The sequence below is a fragment of the Lepidochelys kempii genome, chromosome 5 (genome assembly GCF_965140285.1).
Source record: "Lepidochelys kempii isolate rLepKem1 chromosome 5, rLepKem1.hap1, whole genome shotgun sequence".
Classification (NCBI taxonomy): domain Eukaryota; kingdom Metazoa; phylum Chordata; order Testudines; family Cheloniidae; genus Lepidochelys; species Lepidochelys kempii.
The window spans coordinates 34,465,159-34,481,834 of NC_136384.1; the positions used below are offsets into that span (position 1 = coordinate 34,465,159).

The window sequence follows — 16,676 nt, forward strand, 5'->3', positions numbered from 1 at the left end:
ATATTTCACTATGTAAAAAAAGCAACTACAGATCATCAAAACAAAACAATATGCTGGGGACATATTTTCTCTAAATGTTGTTTTCAAAAACTTTCAAAAGTTTTCAAAATGTTGTTTTAAGAATCTATTTAGAAACTCACAAGGGAGACACTAGCATGAATAAAAGCATGAGGGGCCACTACTAGTCTAAGGAAGCCTCCATTTCCCTTCTTCCTTCCTCCCACCCATTGCCTTTCCCTGACTCCATTTCTCCTCCCCAATTCAGCACAAGGCCAATAGACCAGACAATTGAAGTTTTATATGTTGTCTTAATTTAAATCATCCTCCTGCAGCTGCAGGATTTCATCAGGCATTTTGATTGGCCAGGTTGCCATGGGCTTCTATGTATACCATGTCATGTTCTGACTATTAATGAATGCTGAGGGACCACAAAGCCTCATTTCAGAGTGCCAGGACACTGATCAAACTCCCTTGTACTCAGGATATGCTGAAAAATCCAGCCCCTAAAATAGGCCCGCTTCAAGTCCAGCATTCTGGCTACTCTAAACAGGAAAGATTAGGATTTTCCATGCTACTTCCTGTATGTTTTTGTTCCCTTTTCTCCCCAGTAGCAGCTTTAATGTGGTGCTTTAAAACTAGCCTAGAGAACAGATGTGCGGCTCAAACTGCTATGGCACAAGTCACCTAACACGTGGTGCTGCAAAGTGCCAAGGTTTGCACACAGACTCTGATGATTATTGTTAAGCTCTTAAAGGCCTGGGCAGAGAAACAGAGAACACTGGATGCCTGAGCTTTGTTATATGCTATGCTCTCACCATGCTACGTCTCAGCCAATTTAATTACATACAGAACACCTCAATTCCCTAACTTTCTTAGCTGAATGTTTTATAGAATGTAATATGCTGGCTTGTGCCAGCTGACCTAGAATATATCAAATGTTTACTCAGGTTTGCAGTGACGAAGAGGGAATTTCACAACAAATCTAGGGGAGGCGAAGGGCCTAAACCACCAATTTCCAAAGAATAAGCTTTTGTTGGCTGTAAATGATTGCTAGATTGGAGTGCCTATAAGATCCCACAGCTGGTGGTGTTAGGTGAGGGTTGCTGCTAACTGGTGATGCTGACTTGGCAGGTTGTGGGTTGCCTTGACAGGTGGGAGTGTGTGCCTCTCCCCTCACAAAACACACAAAACTAATCTCCAAGGGAATAAAGTGGTGGAGCAGTCACCCAAATAGCAAAGCATAGAGCAAACAGTGAGGTAGATGGAAGGGAAAAGAGCAGCAGTTTTGCCAACTCTCAATTTTATTGCAAGTCTCACAATAGTGTTTTTCTTAAAGCCCCAGATCCTGGAGTTATGTGATCACCTGAGACTCTCAGCTTACATTTATTTTAAATGAAGTTTCTAGCTTTCGTAGTTGCAAAGAAAGGCCTGAAAATACTCCAGGTTTTTTGGGATTTGACAATACTGGAGTTGTGAGATGGGCAGAGGTAATAGAGTGAAGATGAAACTAGCAGCAGCAGGCAGGAAACAAGGTTGTCTCCGTAGTCACCAGTATTGTACTGATGGGTGTTTATTTCTCCATTTGTGGGAGCAAGCCAGTGTGTACTCTCACCCAGTCCCCCTACTGGCCCCATCCCTCCAACTGAGAAACACTGAGCTAACAGACCAGATGCATGCTAACTTATCTGCTAGACAGAACTCAAATACACAAGTAGACCTGAAATTCTAACTGTATTAAGACTGATGCTAGGTTTTTTCAATGATTTTGCTTAGGATGCTCATTCTGTCTTTAATCATCCTTCTAAAATAGTTTTTCCAGATGTCTTAAGTAAAGCAATTCCTCTGACTAATTAATGATCAATAGTAAAATCTGAATACCTGCTTTATCAATCACATTTAAGCAAGATCAATAATACTAGAAAAAACCCATCCCAGACTTTGTCAGCCACCAAAAAAGTCTAACTTGATAACTTCCTCATTTACAAAGTTCCAGTAGTATCAGACATGAGTAGAGCAGCCTCAGACACAAATCAATCTTAGTCTGTTGTATATTTTTAGACTAATAGGTACACAATTCACCATGCTGTTTATATACAATATTACACACACAAAACTAATGTGAAAACACATTAAGGTTGAAAAATCAAACATTCCAAAGTTGGGAAATGCCAGAATGAAGGTTGATGCATGTGCACATGCATTAGGACAGTTAAGTTATATCATCACTCATCAGATACTATTATGACTATGACTATGGGTCATTACAAAACCTAAACTTAATTTCCCCAATACAGTCATTCACACCTTCTTGTCAATGGTCTGTAATGGGACACTCTCTTACCACTTCAGAAGTTATTTTTCCTCCCTTGGTATCCTGCGGTTAATTGATTTATCTCATTAGACTGACCTCACACTTGGTAAAGCAACCCCCATCCTTTCTTGTATTTATACCTGCTCCTGTATTTTCACTCCATGCATCTGATGAAGTGGGTTCTAACCCACGAAAGCGGATGCCCAAATAAATTTGTTGGTCTCTAAGGTGCCACAAGGACTCCTCGTTATTTTTGCTATTATTTCCTCAGGACCCCTGCCTCAGTCAGTGCACAGGATGGATGGTGCTCACTTAAAATAAAATACTGAATAGCTGCTTACTATCTTCACTGTTCAATATGCAGCCCCAGGCCTTATTTACTGCACACTATTCAAACCCTGCTCTGAAGATAGAAAAATTAGTTTCCTCAAGGGGTTTTCTATGGCACAAAGTATCTCAGTGCTGACAAACATTAAATTTGTTTTCACATACTCCAATGAAATAAGGGGGTATTAACCTCATTTGACAGATAGGAAACTGAGGCACAGGGCCACAGTCCTCTGATTTCTCACCCCAATCCCATTCATGTCCCCCTCTAATCAGTCCCAAATTTTGCAGTCTCTCTTCTCATATGGAAATCTTTCCATGCATCTAAAATTCTGCCACTCTTCTCTATACCTCTTCTACTATATTATATATATTTTGGGATGCAGTCACAAGTACAGTGTACCATTCTTTTACATAACAGCATGATATTTTACATCATTTTTTACATGTACAAGCCTTTTGGTTTTTGTTGCATGTTAAGAAGTGTTTTTGTGACTTTTTGCACAGTGACAACCAGATCCTTCTTCTGAGCCGTTATAGTTGCTTAGACCCCAACAATGTGTCTCGGAAGTTTGGTATTATTCCTTCCAAATGCATTAGCTTGAATTTTTCAATTTATTTCATTTTATGAAACTGAAGAATTCAGGCCTATATTTATACTCACCCTCTTCCACATGCATTAATGCCGTCAACAAGTATACAGATCATGGAGCTATAATTTCTGTGCAAGATTCAGATTTCTACTTGAGAGAACTGCAGATTCAGTGGGTATTAAACTCCTACCCAACCAATTTCAGGCTTCCTTTAATTTTCTAAATTCAATTGGTATTAGACAATCTTTTAGAAGGCAGTTATGCTCAACTAATTTGATTACCCATACCCAGTGCAAATCAGACTGTTTTTATAAGACAGAGGCCATCCATGAATGCCTAACCATTTTACTGAACTGGATTATAGTTTAAAAATATTTTATCAATAGCATACTTTTAAAAAAAAAAAGACACGGCTGAAGTTCTAAAATGACTCCGTCTTTTGTAGGCTCTGACTAGCAGATGTTAGCTTAATAACCTCCTGAGCCATGGAGAAACAGCTTTCTTCCCCCACAACAGCTTCCTTGCTAGAGAGGGGTGGTTCTCCTGGGTGGGAGGAGGCACCATATTGCTACATCTTGTGTTCCCCCAGTCTCTCTTTTTTTGGGGGGGAGGGGGGAGAGAGAAGCAGTATTCCTTCAATCGCAGTGATTGAAGTTTCAGTCTCTACTACAATTCATGGCTTTAGCAAAACAGCAGCACCACTGGAGCCCTCTGTTTGAAGGGTGAGAAAAACAGCTCTGTATTATTGGTTCACATTTTGAAAGTTCTCTTCACATCTGTAAGGGCTAAAAATATCTTCCTTCCCCTCCCTGCAAATGAAGGATTAAATTCCTCAAAAATCAATGGCTTAGACTCCACCAGGAAAAAAGGGTTGCTATGAGAGGATCGGCATGGAATAGCTCTCCTGATTGAAAAGGCCTAGGAGAAGGAAGCCTGAAGAGATGGGAGAGGACAGACCCTTGGCAGAAGGTTAAGTTGTTCACTGAGTAAGAGACAGCTTGTGCGACCTGCACTGATAGAACAAACATTGAGATGTGCAGTGAAAGTAGGGGAAGGAAATTGCAGGAGACAAGAGAAGCAGTGTAGGTGTAAGACCTGATGTGTGAACCCGCTCCTTTTAAGGATCCCAGGACAGAGCTTTCAGAGAGGATTGAAGGAAACTCCCTTCATTTCCCTGTCTCAGGGGAAATAGCAGGATGAACCTGGGTAAAATACTGTTTAACCTGGGGAAAGGGCTATTTTCTTTCCATTTGGACATTTTTGTCACCTCAGAAGTGGAGAACTTTATGGTTTGGCTGAAGGACACAACCACATTAAATCACGCAGCCAGCCAGGAAACTGGCCATACTTAACACAGGGTCAGAGAATCAATTCCATTACATTCACTTACAAAAAAAGGTTGATTTTCAAGATGAAAAAGAACAGTGAGGGAGAAGGGCCAGTCTGAATTTTCAAGAAGGAGTTCCATCCCTCACATGATCATCACCTAGTCCTGACTAGATGCAGAATTTACTTCTGCTGAGGCAGCATGGTCCAGGGAAAAGGGAGAAAAATATTCAGAGAAACCAGGATTAGCTATCAGGAAGAGAGAAGAAAACCAGGAAGAAAGAACAAACAAATCTACTGTACAGAACACCATTTTGGGGTGGTGGGTGAGAAAAGAAGAATGATCTTAAAGGAGAATAAACTTGAAAATCAAAGATGCATGTCGGGAAGGGGAGGGGGAGGGGGAGAGGGAGAGCCTGATGAGATGGCCAGATATAGCTCCAGATGTTGCTCCTCTGGGAGCTTAATATGTAAAAACAAGTTCTTAAATAAAAAAGGCAACATGAAAATATGTCCAAATACACAGTTACTTATCTCAGAAGTCTGCTGCCAATAAGTGCAAATTATACCGTATTAGACATCAAGCTGATTCCTTGTTCTTCCATCTGTGTCCATCTGCTGTCTCATCTTATACTTGAACTGTAAGCTCTTTGGGGCAGGGACCATCTTTTTGTTTGCATACAGCACCTAGCACCAACGATGTCCTGATCTATGACTAGGGCTCCTAGGTGCTATGACGATACAAATAAAGATTCATTATGACTTCTGAAATAGAACCATCACATTTCATTATAGGGCTTCACAAAGACTAGCAAAGGTTTGCTGGGACCGAGTTAACTGGAGTTGGCAGGCTAGATGTGCAACTCTGACAGTCGCCATCTTGGCAGACACACCAAGGATTGAACTGGGAACCTCCAGAGCTAAAAGCGTGAAATGCTACAGCTTGAGCTAAGAAGCCACAGCTCTGTAGCTTGGCCCTGTAACAACTTATAATCTTCAGCGTATTGACATGAAGAATTGCCTCCAACACACACACACACACACACTCACCAGTGAATTACACAACCAGTCAAAATCACTTCGAGCTTCACATTTGCAGAAATGTCAAAATTGCAAAAACGAGCCTTTTTGGAACAACAGTGGAATGAAGATGAAATCAGAAAGATTCCTCCCTCCTACTCCACATAGCCCACACACAGCATGGCTATTGAACCTGCCTTCGACAGAAAAAAAATTTCCCTCACCTCCCCATCTAGCACACGGTAATCACTTACCTGCATAAACATTGGAAAAATCTCCCATCAAAGCATAGTCAGTTGGGGTTGGTTTGTTTGCTTTTTAAAGTTTCAGATATTACACCTACCCTCAAGTCCCGGTCCCAAATATCTGGCTTAAAATCCTTTCCTTATTGCTACATAGAATGCCTACACGATCAGGAAAAACTGACCAGTTATACACAGATTGCTGTAAAATGCATGAAGTTCAAATGGAAAAAATGCATAATCATTAATCTATAATCCTTTACTTTAGTAATACTCAGTTATTACTCATAGAAAAACAAAATGAACTTTTTAAGTTGACAGTACCCCTTTAAGAGTTCAAACAGATAAGGGAGGATTTTTGGATGACCAGGAGAGACCTATATAATTGGCCTTAAATGGAAAGAATGGCAAGTCTGTACCATAAGTAAGGATACGTTTTAGTCACAAGTATTTTTAGTAAAAGTCATGGACAGGTCCCGGGCTGTAAACAATTCACAGCCCGTGACCTGTCCATGACTTTTCCTATATACCCAACTAAAACTTGGGTGGAGGGGCGGCACAGGCACTGGGGAGGTGTAGGGTTGGCGGGGATCAGGCAGGTTTCCCTACCCTCCTCCTGGGAAGCGGCGACCTTCAGTTCCTAGCTCCATATGTTGCCTCTGCTCCACCTCAAGTCCCGGTTCTTCAGCTCCCATTGGCTAGGAACCACGGCAAATGGGAGCTGCGGTGTTGGTGCCTGCAGGCGGAGGCAGCTCAAGGAGCTAGGAGCTGAGGGAGGGGAGTTCCTGGCGGCCTTCCAGGGAGCCACTCCCAGGTAAGCACTGTCCCACACTCCAATCCCCAGCCCTGAGGCCCCCCCCACCCCAACTCCTGCTGCTGGGAGGTGGGGAGCAGCGGGCAGGCGAGACTGCTCCAGCAGCATCCAGTGAAACTGTCCCAGAGGCTGCCTGAGCTGGTCAAGCAGCTCCTGGGGCAACCGCACTGGCCACTGCGGAAATCACAGTCACGGAAAGTCAAGGAATCCATGACTAACACGGAGCCTTAACCATAAGACAATCTTCCTGCTCACCATTTTCTGTGATCATTCTACAGCAGTGCCCTTGTTTTTTGTTAGAGTTCAAACTTAGCATTTTTTGCTTACTGATCTGTTGATTTTTAAAGTGTCTATAGTATATGAATTATTGTGGTCCTCTTGCACTTTTTTTTTAGAAATTAATTTTCATTCAGAGTTAGCAATAGGGCCGACTGTGCATAGTGAAAAGGCTAAATTCAAGAGTTAAAACATACCAAATATGACCTAGTAACACCTGGGAATGACAGTACAATGAATGCACTAAAAATCCTGATTCCACATGACAGAGCATAGTCTCCATTTTAGGGTGACCAGATAGCAAGTGTGAAAAATCGGGACAGGCGTGGGGGGATAGGAGCCTATATAAGAAAAAGACCCAAAATATCGGGACTGTCCCAATAAAATCAGGACGTCTGGTCACCCTACTCCATTTTAATAAGTGGCAATATTTTAAATATCATTACGTAAAACAAGGCTGCAATATTTGTTCTATAGAACATGCAACAGTCTTTCGAGAAATTCATGAATTCCCAAGTACTGTCCGGAAATTAATGAATGAAACTATTTCCAAGAGGAAACAACAACTTTTCTCTACATACTAGAAGATCTGTGTGAGAAAGCTCCTCCAAACTGAGTTTGTATTGAATTTTTATTTATATCTACATCCTGTTTAACCATTTAGAAAAAAAAAGTCAGTCCCATATATTGTAGTCCCCTTTGTGTAAGCTTTACAAGAGTTACTGCTGAAGAAGGGAGGGCCCCAGTACTTACATCCTGCAATTCACACCATATAGCTACTAAGTATCCTCAACCTGATTTCTAAGAAGGAAAAAAAAAGAAAAGAAAAACACACCTTTCCATTTACTCATGAAATGGCTGATGTAAAAATTGTGGGCCTCTAAAGTGTCTCTTTAAAATACCATTTAACCCATACCACATAACACCTTAGACACGGTTTTGACTCAATCAAAATATTTTGAATAATTGACAATGTTAAACTGTGAAAAAGTGGGGGGACATATTTTTCTACATATTTATTTAAATCAAATATTTTGATTATGAGCCAAAATAGCGTGGCAGAAGATGATCAACTTCATCACGACTGAAGAGCTGCCACCGCACGTATTTGGAAAATCCTGGCTAAGGTCTTCCATATTGTGTGTGTTAAACTGTATTTCAAAAAGACGTTTTAGAGATCTGCAACTTTGAAGAAGAAAGAAAGGAGAGAATGGCACAAGAAAAGCTAAACTACTGCCCACTGACTAAAACTTGGGAGGGGGCAGCTCATCGCAGGTTCTTGGTAGGGAGGGAGGGAGAGGGAGAGAGTTGTTGGAGCTCAGGCAGGTTTCCTTACCTGGCTCCTGGGAAGCAGCAACCTTCAGTACCTCGCTCCATATGTTGCCTCTGCTCCGCCCCAAGCCCCGGTTCTGCAGCTCCCATTGACTGGGAACCACGGCCAATGGGAGCGGTCTCCACAGAAACATTCAAGTTATACCTCAATGTTGTCCCTAACCTGACTCCCATCCATACACAAAAATCTCTAGCTTAAGTAAGTAGTGCTTCAGCTCAAGCTACCGGCCGACCCGTCTGGGGATACGGGTTAAAACTTAAGTGCTGCTGCTGATGCTTGAGCTAGTAAGGCAGTGGGAGATGCAGTCACTCTATACGGCTAATACAATCCCTTCCTGCTGCTTGCTCTCACTTGAGCTAGGCTAACTCAAAAAGGAGCAAACCTGAGTGTAGATAACTTGGGTTAATTCTGCAGTGAAGACATACTTATTGTATTGATTTCAAGGGTCAAAACAGTTAAGGGTGTTATAAACGCTTCCACTTTCCAGCATAAAAATAGTGATACAAAGAGGTCCAGGGTTTGTTTGTTCGTTTCCAACAGACAACTCAGTTTACTCAGTTACTTGGCAAACAGCCAAAAGGATTCATTCAAAAAACCTGAAAGTTTATTGATCAAACACAAGAAAGAACATGGAATGAAAACAAGCATTTATATTGAAACTGAAAGATTATACAAAACAAAATCAAACCCTTTAAAGTCTCTCTCATTTTGAAGGAACAATGTTCGAGCCTCTTATTTTCAGAGCAACTTTTCTCTGATGAAAAGAAACAGGTTAGTTTTACTTTCCATCCTGATGTGTAAAGGGCATGCACTTCTCCTGTTTCTAACAGACACAAAGGGAAGAGAGATAAGCCAGAAAGGGGGGGGAGCACGAAAATGGTTTTTGTTGGTGAATCTGGAACACAGGACAGCTGGTCAGTCACAAATTAACATTTTAGCTGTTGCTTGGACCCTGGTTCACTTTCTGGACTGGGGTAGCATCTGGTTGTGTCTTTTCTTCTTAGACAGGGCAGGGTTGTGGTCATCTCATCTTACTGTGCTGATGCAATGTAGTTAATTTCAGGTTTGATGAAAAGCTGAGAAAGGAGGAAAGAAATAGTAGAGAAGAAAGTAACAGGGGAGGGAGGCAAAACAGGATCTTATCAGAGTCTGTGGTGATGGCAATTAACAATCCCCCACTCACTTGCTGAGGACTCAATGTCATGATGATTTTCAGAACTCAAGTGAAAAAAAACAAGTTATTTGAACAAGAGCAAGGCCAGCCAACCTTGCTCTGGGAAGAAAGTCTTTCACTCTGGTTGCTTCTATCTTGGGGTCAGGGAAGATGAGATGAGACTAGATAAGGTGAGATGGAAAAGCTGATTTTTTGTTTTATTATTATTTTTTTAAAGCAAAACAAGACACTTTTTAAGAAATGCAAAAGGGGAAAAATGAGCAGGAATAGTTCATCCCCCTCATTGTTTGGTCCACCAGTTAGGCCTAATATCCATCACACTAATTTTGGTCTATTAACTTCTGGTTCCACAACTTCTGTTTTTAGCAAGCATGATTTCGACAGTCCTTGAATCATAATCAGCAGGTTCTCTTTGTTTGGACTAATCCAGATTCTTTGACTGGTTCTCTTGCACTTTCTTAGAACATTCATTTATTAAAAACAACTCACCCTATTTTTCATGGTTAATTTCCAAGTAGGCAAAAATTGTAGGTTACTAACATCTTGTGAACTTGCACATTTTACATCTGAGCTTACAATACATTTTATAGGTCCGCTAGTTACAACATACCCTTACCCATCCGAGTTGATTTTGTTGGTCAGAGCTTTTAAAGACATTGAAGATATAAGTATAACTGGTCAATATCCCTGTTCTACCAACTACTCTCTGTGCTTTCGTGGTAATGCTCCATCTGAAATGACAAACTGGTGGGCAACACCAAACGCTGCAGCAGTGAAGTGACTTATCCAAGGTCACCCAACAGACAGGACAAAGACAGAGCTGGGAATAAAGCTAGGTTTCCGCCTCTATTCTTCCTAGCTCCCGTCCATCCAGAAACTGCTTTTACCAATATGTCTAGATAGGGAAACAAATTATTGATTACAAAAGGGTTGCTAGAATGACTATCCTGGGGTGGCCAACCTGAGTCTGAGAAGGAGCCAGAATTTACCAGTGTACATTGCCAAAGAGCCACAGAAGTAAGTCAGCAGCTCCTCCTCCCGCCCCCAGCACCTCCCACCCACCGGCAGCTCCACTGATCAGCTGTTTCATGGCATGCAGGAGGCTGTGGGGGGAGGAGCGAGGGCACTGAAGGCTCAGGGGAGGGGGTGGGAAGGAATAGAGTGGGGGCAGAGCCAGGGGTTGAGCAGTGAGCACCCCCCAGCACATTGGAAAGTTGGCACCTGTAGCGCCAGCCCTGGAGTTGGTGCCAAAACAAGGAGCTGCATATTAACTTCTCAAGAGCCACATGTGGCTCTGGAGCCATAGGTTGGCGACCCCTGGACTAGCCATTTCCTATTACCAATCAGCTTGTGTCTAGCTTCAAAGGTAAATGACAACACTGAGTCTGAGAAGTTTCTGACAGGTGGGGCTTTGAGCACATTTAGATACACATCCTGTAAAAGCTCAGTGAGCAAGTTTAGCTGCCTTCTCTAAACCAGCATAGCAGTATATCAACTGCAGGCATCAATCATGATCAAGCTAAAATAGAAAGGTTTCAGAGTAGGAGCCGTGTCAGTCTGTATCGGCAAATTTGTTAGTCTCTAAGGTGCCACAAGTCGTCCTTTTCTTTTTTCTAAAATAGAAAGTAATTTTAGTGACTGGTAGAGCAACACATGGAGTGGAAACAAGACCTCTCATCTACACATTAGTGGATATATGAGAAAACTAGTGGAAATGCAGGAAGGTAAATCCTGAGCTCTGAGTGGTCTTGCTTATGCTTGCTGAAAGTTAAAGGTGAAACTCTTGAAAGTTAAAACCTTATAGTCCAGAAAGGAGTTGGATGGATACACAGGGTCTAATTTTCTCAGCAACGAGGTAGCTTTTTGGCTTATTATGTAATGAAATCAGAAACAATTCCATGTGTCATTTTCTGACCAAATGCCGAGTATTAGAATTGAAGTCATTTCATATTTTGCCACTAGAAATATGTATTCAAGGAATAATGTAAAAAGGTTTATAGAGGAACTGACAATGAAAATCTCTGAAATGCCCTCATGTTTCTAATCCTAAAATATACAATAGAGCATCAAAAAGTACAGTTAAAATTAGCTTTCCTATAGGCTGAATTTAACAGATGAAATCAGTTATACAACTCTTCCTAATTGCCAAGATCATTAAAATAGATGTCTGACTGAGAACAAACCTTATGCTTGTTTCATAGCTGCACTGCTATATATCAACTACAACAAAACAACCAAAACCACTAACCCCACCAACACAGAATGTTTTTCTGTATTAGTTTAATGTCATGATCACTGTGAACTATTTTTGCCCTAATAAGTCACAATTCTTAAAACGTAAATTCTCTTCTCTGGCCTTTAGAGAACTTATAATACAGAGTTCTAAGAAACTAATGCATTCTAACACTCATAGATGTGCATCTACATAAAAAACAAATGAAACCACACATCACACAATGTGATCTCTCAGCTGATTCTTGTTTTAAACAAAATACCGCCACACTTAGATTGGAGTACTCAAATTTGCATGTTAAAGCATAGTTTCAAGTTCACAATATTTTGAATATGCTTTCCATGGTTACACCACCCTGAAAGATGTTGTGTTCTTGCACCATGACGTTCCTAGTCCTCTCTTTTCCTTCCCTTAAACTTCTAATCAAATTTAATTGTAAAAAGAAAGACAGTCAACATTAAATTGTTCTCGTACAAAACACAAAACTTGACAAACATTAAATCCACAGTGTAAGTCAGTTTGGAGCTTCTGCTCAGAGACTGCAAATGCATGTTGCACATACACACTGAATCAGGCGATCCTAAATCCAATTGCAAGTGCAGTTCATAAACAACAAAAATCTATTAACTCTGTTACCAGCACACTGGACTGGCAGGATTTAGAAATAAAGACTCAGCCTTATTTAGACAATTCTAGCATTGGAGATAACGTTCCTTGAAGGGGGCCAGTATCTGACCCTCTTCTGACACAGGGAGAGACCCCGAGGGCAATGGGGGATTCCCACAGAAAGGAATGTTTTTAAAGTTTAAAAGCTTTCTAATGCTACACATTCAAATTCTAACAAGATTTAGGGCCATATCAGTCAGCCAAGCGCAAGCAAAAATCCCACTGAACTGCCAAAACTAATTTACATGAAACCAGTCTGTAAGTATCCTTACACCACATTTTAATTAAAAAGGAAGTTACCGAAGTCAGTGGGAATTGTCTGAATGAAACATAAGTAATGACTGGAATTTGGTCCTATAAATAAATAAATAAAAAATACAAAAAATACCACACCCACACACCCCACCACTGCAGAATATTTAGAGAACCATTCCACAACTTTCAATACACTCCAATATTCCTGGCAACATACTTCATGGAGAATTTCACCTCACCATTAACAGAACCCTTCTCATACCAGTGAATACACAGCAGTGCTTTATGCTTTCACTCAAGACGAGGTAAGAAGGTTTTTATTTTTAAGTACCCATCAGTTATCTGTTTTGCAACATCAATTTCTATTTGGTTTCTATACAGCAATACAAAAAGCAAGAGTCAGAAGGACTCTCTTGACCAGGGAATTCTATTTCCCCAAAACAAAGCTCCCTCTTTAAAGGATTCCTGATTCTGGTTTCAAGGGATCAATTCAGAGCTACAAATACAAGTTCATAAGTGCTTTGAGGATAAGATTAAAATTCAAAGTGATATAGACAAACTGGAGAAATGGTCTGAAGTAAATAGGATGAAATTCAATAAGGACAATGCAAAGTACTCCGCTTAGGAAGGAACAATCAGTTGCACACATACAAAATTGGAAATGACTGCCTAGGAAGGAGTACTGAGGAAAGGGATCTGCGGGTCATAGTGGACCACAAACTAAATGAGTCAGTGTCACACTGTTACAAAAAAAAAAAAGCGAACATTCTGGGATGTATTAGCAGGAGTGATGTAAGCAAGACACGAGAAGTAATTCTTCCACTCTACTCCGCGCTGATTAGGCCTCAGCTGGAGTAGTGTGTCCAGTTCTGGGCACCACATTTCAGGAAAGACGTGGACGAATTGGAGAGAGTCTAGAGAAGAGCAACAAAAATGATTAAAGATCTAGAAAACATGACCTATGAGGGAAGATTGAAAAAAATTGGGTTTGTTTAGTCTGGAAAAGACAAGACAGAGGAATAACAGTTTTCAAATACATAAAAGGTTGTTACAAGGAGGAGAATAAAAAAATTACTCATTAACCTCAAGATAGGGCAAGAAGCAATGGGCTTAAATTGCAGCAAGGGAGATTTAGGTTGGACATTGGGAAAAACTTCCTGTCAGGGTGTATAAGCACTGGAATAAATTGCCTATGGAGGTGGTAAAATCTCCATCATTGGAGATTTTTAAGAGCAGGTTAGACAAACACCTGTCAGGAATGGTCTAGATAATACTTAGTCCTGCCATGAGTGCAGGGAACTGGACTAGATGACTTCTCAAGGTCCCTTCCAGTCCTATGATTCCCTAATTCTTGGTGATTGCTGTCCCTCAGTGATATTAAGGAGAAATACAGATTTGCTGTGCCCTGCAGCCAAGTACATTACACCAATGTGGTTAATACATGTGATCACTAACTTGTACAACCAACACATCTTTTCTCTCACCCCCCACAATGTAATATTGACAAGCAACCTATGATCCCTCTACATATTCTCTTTAGTTTTAAAGTTAAAACACAATTCAATATTGTGACGTTCCCCTGGTATTATCCGGACTAGTGATCTGCTAGGTCACTCCAATCCTCGACTCTGGGAGCCAGCCTTACCCTGCTCTTCTGTGAGAACCCCCACTCCTGGGCTGCTCACGCACAGCCTCTGGCATGTAAGCTACTCCCAGCTACATGAGTGAGCACTTTTCGCCAGCCGCTGCTTGGATTGCGCAACCCAATGACACTAGCCAATCTCTCTAGTCCCAGACACAACCCTAGAACCCTCCCTCTTGCAGTGTCCAGTTATGCCCTCAACAAGCTTATATGAGTTCATCAATTTCTTTGTTAAATTGATATGTACCAGGCTTATTATCCCAAGGGAAGTCTCTGACATGCTTCCAAACCAAATGCAAAATAAGGCTGGCCATTATCTTTGAAAACTCGTGGCGAACCGGGGAAGTCCCGGATGACTGGAAAAAGGCTAATGTAGTGCCAATCTTTAAAAAAGGGAAGAAGGAAGATCCTGGGAACTACAGGCCAGTCAGCCTCACCTCAGTCCCTGGAAAAATCATGGAGCAGGTCCTCAAAGAATCAATCCTGAAGCACTTGCATGAGAGGAAAGTGATCAGGAACAGCCAGCATGGATTCACCAAGGGAAGGTCATGCCTGACTAATCTAATCGCCTTTTATGATGAGATTACTGGTTCTGTGGATGAAGGGAAAGCAGTGGATGTATTGTTTCTTGACTTTAGCAAAGCTTTTGACACGGTCTCCCATAGTATTCTTGTCAGCAAGTTAAGGAAGTATGGGCTGGATGAATGCACTATAAGGTGGGTAGAAAGCTGGCTAAATTGTCGGGCTCAACGGGTAGTGATCAATGGCTCCATGTCTAGTTGGCAGCCGGTATCAAGTGGAGTGCCCCAAGGGTCGGTCCTGGGGCCGGTTTTATTCAATATCTTCATAAATGATCTGGAGGATGGTGTGGATTGCACTCTCAGCAAATTTGCAGATGATACTAAACTGGGAGGAGTGGTAGATACGCTGGAGGGGAGGGATAGGATACAGAAGGACCTAGACCAATTGGAAGATTGGGCCAAAAGGAATCTGATGAGGTTCAATAAGGATAAGTGCAGGGTCCTGCACTTAGGACGGAAGAACCCAATGCACAGCTACAGACTAGGGACCGAATGGCTAGGCAGCAGTTCTGCAGAAAAGGACCTAGGGGTGACAGTGGACGAGAAGCTGGATATGAGTCAGCAGTGTGCCCTTGTTGCCAAGAAGGCCAATGGCATTTTGGGATGTATAAGTAGGGGCATAGCGAGCAGATCGAGGGACGTGATCGTTCCCCTCTATTCGACATTGGTGAGGCCTCATCTGGAGTACTGTGTCCAGTTTTGGGCCCCACACTTCAAGAAGGATGTGGATAAATTGGAGAGAGTCCAGTGAAGGGCAACAAAAATGATTAGGGGACTGGAACACATGAGTTATGAGGAGAGGCTGAGGGAGCTGGGATTGTTTAGCCTGCAGAAGAGAAGAATGAGGGGGGATTTGATAGCTGCTTTCAACTACCTGAAAGGGGGTTCCAAAGAGGATGGCTCTAGACTGTTCTCAATGGTAGCAGATGACAGAACGAGGAGTAATGGTCTCAAGTTGCAGTGGGGGAGGTTTAGATTGGATATTAGGAAAAACTTTTTCACTAAGAGGGTGGTGAAACACTGGAATGCGTTACCTAGGGAGGTGGTAGAATCTCCTTCCTTAGAGGTTTTTAAGGTCAGGCTTGACAAAGCCCTGGCTGGGATGATTTAACTGGGAATTGGTCCTGCTTTGAGCAGGGGGTTGGACTAGATGACCTTCTGGGGTCCCTTCCAACCCTGATATTCTATGATTCTATGATTCTATGCACTGTTTCTGGTAGAACAAACTAATTAACTACAAAAGATAGATTTTAAAGTGATTACAAGTCAAAGCACAACAAGTCAGATTTGGTCAAATGGAAAAAGCAAATCACATTCTAAGCTGATCTTAACACTTTCTGTGCCCTTACAAACTTAGATGCTTCTCACCACAGGCTGTCTGGCTGCCCTTCAGCAAGGCTCTCATCTTTGATCAGCGCTTCAGTTGCTTGGTGGTGGTGTCTGTAGATAGAGGTGGAAGAAGGAGGAAGAGCATGGCAAACATCTCTCCCTTTTATCATGTTCTTTCTTCCCTGCTGGCTTTGCCCCCCCCCCTTCAGAGTCAGGTGAGCATAACCTCATCGTAGTCCCAAACTGACCAAGGGAAGGGGGGCGGGGTGACTCACTAGAGAGAGTCCAACAAATTAGAAAGTTACTCACCTTGCAGTAACAGGTTCTTCAAAATGTGTTCCCCTGGGTCCCCCACCATCATGTGGAGTGGAGCTACCCACAGGGACAGCACTTAAAGAACCTTTGTCCCTGTGAGACTGGGCTGGGTTTGTCCCTGTGAGACTGGGCTGGGTTTGTCCCATACGTGCCCTGATGAAGAGTGAACTGCCCTCTGCTCTTGGAGAATTTTGCCTGGGCCTCTGCTCCTGGAGAGTTTTTGCCTGGGCTTGTTTTAT

The 16,676-nt window shown here is 42.0% G+C and overlaps 1 protein-coding gene across 9 annotated transcripts in view; it reads right to left on the reverse strand.

Annotated features, from left to right (window-relative positions):
* Positions 1-16,676, reverse strand: part of ARL15 (ARF like GTPase 15) — a 338,161-nt gene that overhangs the window by 277,910 nt on the left and 43,575 nt on the right. For 2 of the 9 annotated variants that reach the window (XM_078852760.1, XM_078852762.1), the window contains exon 2: positions 5,127-5,288. The exons of 6 other annotated variants lie outside the window; for them this stretch is intronic. In XM_078852760.1, the coding sequence (XP_078708886.1) occupies positions 5,127-5,162 (36 nt within the window). In that variant the 5' untranslated portion in view covers positions 5,163-5,288. Of the gene's footprint in view, positions 1-4,621; positions 4,747-5,126; positions 5,289-16,676 lie in introns of those variants that run through there. One more of the 9 variants, XM_078852763.1, reaches the window with a different exon arrangement.